Source organism: Arachis hypogaea, chromosome 8 (genome assembly GCF_003086295.3).
Source record: "Arachis hypogaea cultivar Tifrunner chromosome 8, arahy.Tifrunner.gnm2.J5K5, whole genome shotgun sequence".
In the NCBI taxonomy this organism is placed as follows: Eukaryota; Viridiplantae; Streptophyta; class Magnoliopsida; order Fabales; family Fabaceae; genus Arachis; species Arachis hypogaea.
Genome location: NC_092043.1, coordinates 15,522,884 through 15,526,223, shown reverse-complemented (window position 1 = coordinate 15,526,223; position 3,340 = coordinate 15,522,884). Strand labels below are relative to the sequence as shown.

The following is a 3,340-nucleotide window of genomic DNA, read 5'->3' as shown; positions in this document are numbered from 1 at the left end:
CCAAATGAAATGGAAAATAAAACAAGAGGTGGTAGGCTGACAACAAAATTGAGAGCCCAAGAAAAAGTAAAGAAAGAAGCCAAAGAAATCATAACGGGCCAAGCATATCACAAGCTGATCCAAGCCCAGGTTGATTTTATTTCCTTCCAAACTTGATCTCACACCACAAGCAACATTCTTCTCCTCTCTGACCATGTCAAATCACAAGCTTCAGAAAAATAAGAAAGAGAAAGAGAGAGAGCTCCTTCTATAAGCCTTTCACCGAAGAAGAGAGAAAGAGAAAGATTAAACTAGAAAGGCAATATCAAATCACCCAGCTCAAACCAAATCAGAAAAAGTGAATCTGTGGTTGGTGAAGCTCAAGGTTCAAGGTGTTGACCTTGGGAGAAGATCCCAGCAACATGCAAGGAGAATAAAAGAAGACTTCCTGCTCATTCAGAACCAAGGAGAGATAACCAGAGTATTGAGGTTTTGTTTTGAGGAGTGTTCTTTGAGAAAGTTCAACTAACTGGACAGTGTAACCTAATCAAAGGTGCATTCTGCCAGTATGAAAAACTGAATCAGAGGCTTGCTAATCTGGTTTTCGCATAGCACAAAGGCTGTTGATGAAGTCAATCTCCTTCATGTTTTACTGATTGTAATGTGATTTTCTATGTTTATCTTTCTGTAATTTCTTGTGAGAAAAGGCATTGTGAGAAAGCTCAAGTAAAAGCCATGAGTGGAAAAAGGCTGAGTGATACACTTGAGAGAAAAGCCTAGAGTTATTTTCTGATTTTTTTAGGTTGGTTAAGTGTCTTGTATCTTGTACCTGTTTGGTATCCCTTTCTTAGTTGGGTTAGCACTAAGAGTGAATAGTTAGGTGTTAGCATAGCCAATGTCAAGTTAGGTTAGAACTTGAGTGTGAAATTAGTGTATGTAATACTGTTAACTATAGTGAAATTCTTCCATAGTTGTGGAGGAGACTGGATGTAGGTTGCATAGCACAAGGTAACCGAACCAGGATACATGCTGGTGTTAGCTTTTCTCTTCTCTGCTGAGTTCTATTTTCTGATATTCATGAGACAAAAATAAATTGTCTCATAAATTTCCGCTGCTGAGTTCAAACAGAACCTGAATTGAAAGTTTGTTTAAAAAGGGCAATAACTGCAATTAAAAGGAAGGCATAGATTCAACCCCCCCTTCTCTAAGCCTACTACAACCTTCAAAAGTATTCAGCGGATGTTTGATATTCACCAACAAACTCAGGTGCAACACCTAAGGATTGAGTTGTATGTTGAGTTTGAACATATAGTTGTGAATTAGATTCAGCATAACCCAGATGTGCAAGATGACAGAGCTGAAGCATATGAAGGAATGAACAACATAGCGACGAGGAGTTCGAAGCTACGTACGAAGCTGGTGATGAGGACGAGGACGACGATGCGGGAGGTGAGGCAGTCGCAGAAACTTTAGTGGTTTCACCCGCTGTAAGTGAATCAATCGATGTTCCACCTTTTATGCGTAGCTTGGATCTTGATGCCATGCATGCACTGGAGCTTCCCGAATATGCAAACATAGGTACGTGCGGAGTGAATAGTGTGTTTCCTTAATTTTGTTTTGACAGATCGATGAACGACAATTTATTTTTTATAGGTGTTGCTGATTCTGAGGACCCCATCCAGAATCAAAATGGAATACAGTTTTAGAAAATCTGTCATTACGACAATTCAGAATTACACTATCTCTAGAGGAGTCGATCACGTTGTTCATGAATGCGAGTCGCAGACGTTCTATGAAAAATGTAAGACTTACGGACGTAGATGCGATTGGCTTATCCAAGTCCGCTTGATACAGAAAAAAGCTTGTTGGAAGATTTGGAGATACAATGAGAAGCACACGTGTTCCATGGGAACGATATCACAGATCACTCCAAATTGGATTCAGACATGATTGCTGAGGCTATGAAGCCATAATAAAAAAGTTACAGTTCAAGTCTAACTGTACAGATATGTATCCTGGAAGCCAATGGGAAGGAATAGGTGTCGAATCCCCGCTGCCTGAGACTAGGAAACCGCCAAAAAATCTATGACTGCAGTAGCTGCAGGGGGCCTGCCAAGTTTGTCACATTTCTGTTGGCCACCCGACACATGCAACGTTATAGCCATGCCAACGCTGCCCACCCCCAACTATAGTTGCCCATATCATCAAGTCTCGCCACAAAGGGCAACCACCGTATATGAACCCGATTTCCACTCTTGTCACCAAACAACTGAGTGGAAAGCAGCATCATAATATAAGTCCGTGCATATATGCATACGGTCTCCTTCGTAGCATCATCCGGTAGCACCTTGAACCTCTCATGAAACCAGGTGAAGTGGACTGTATATTGCTTAACCTTATTCTGTGGTGGAAGCTCGCCAAATAGTTCCTGAAACCACTCCCACGCCGGTTTGCCTTCTTTCATAAGCATCTCAAAATCTGTAAGGCACCCAGATACAGGTAAACCATCCACGGGCAGGCCCAACTGGTATGCTACATCCTGCAACGTGATAGTGCACTCTTCAAAAGGCATATGAAAGTTATGCGTCTCAGGATGCCACCTCTCAATGAAAGCGCTGACTAAGGTCTTGTCCAACCAGAACCACCTGGCGTTGAGTCTCGCCAGGTGGTACAAACTAGCCCTCTTCAGATAGGGTACGATCCTGTCATGCAGAGGCATGTTCTGCTGCCTCCGGACTCTATAAATACACCTAGTCGACTGGAGCATGTGAGAGAAGAAACCAAACATATAAAAAATTCAACACTAATTTAAAGTAATCTAACACAACATATACAATATTAAAGTTTATGCAAGTAACATACAGTTTCTAATCACAAAATTCAATGAAAGGCATAAACGGTTCAAGACCTTGATCTAAATTAATTAAATACTAAATAAATATTTTATGATTTAAAATAATAATTTAAATCTAAATTTAAAAACCTAAATCACAGTCATTGGAAAAATATTATACGAAATACATCAAGTAAAAATAACCAAACTAACCTCTTCGTTTATATTGCCAACAACGTGCGCAATGCCGTTGAACCTGTAAAGACTGCGTGCCTCCGCCATAGTCCCGGCCCGATCTCAACTCAACCAAACTAACCACACTTTTCTCTCTTTTCCTCTCTCTAGAAAACTTCTCCTTCTCTCTCTTAAAAACTTTATAACCACCACAAATGTAATCCGCGAGACCCCTAAAGCGTATTTATACTAACGCATAAACCGCTAGACTCCTGTCGCGGTTTATGCACAGTCACTCAGACATAAACCGCGACACCCCTATCGCGGATTATGCTTATTTTCCCTAAAACGTAA

At 40.8% G+C, this 3,340-nt stretch overlaps 1 protein-coding gene across 1 annotated transcript; it reads right to left on the bottom strand.

Annotated features, from left to right (window-relative positions):
- Positions 1-2,134: 2,134 nt before the first annotated feature.
- Positions 2,135-3,094, bottom strand: LOC112705047 (protein MAIN-LIKE 1-like). Its single transcript, XM_025755905.1, has 2 exons — positions 3,026-3,094; positions 2,135-2,737 (listed from the first exon to the last, which is right to left on the bottom strand). The coding sequence occupies exons 1-2, from the start codon at positions 3,092-3,094 to the stop codon at positions 2,135-2,137; spliced, it is 672 nt and encodes a 223-aa protein (XP_025611690.1).
- Between the last annotated feature and the right edge of the window lie 246 nt (positions 3,095-3,340).

Bases quoted from the DNA above. Each gene is read 5' to 3' on its own strand.
- LOC112705047 (XM_025755905.1), bottom strand. From the start codon at position 3,094: ATGGCGGAGGCACGCAGTCTTTACAGGTTCAACGGCATTGCGCACGTT. The intron at 2,738-3,025 runs GTTAGTTTGGTT...CACATGCTCCAG, and splicing joins TTGGCAATATAAACGAAGAG to TCGACTAGGTGTATTTATAG.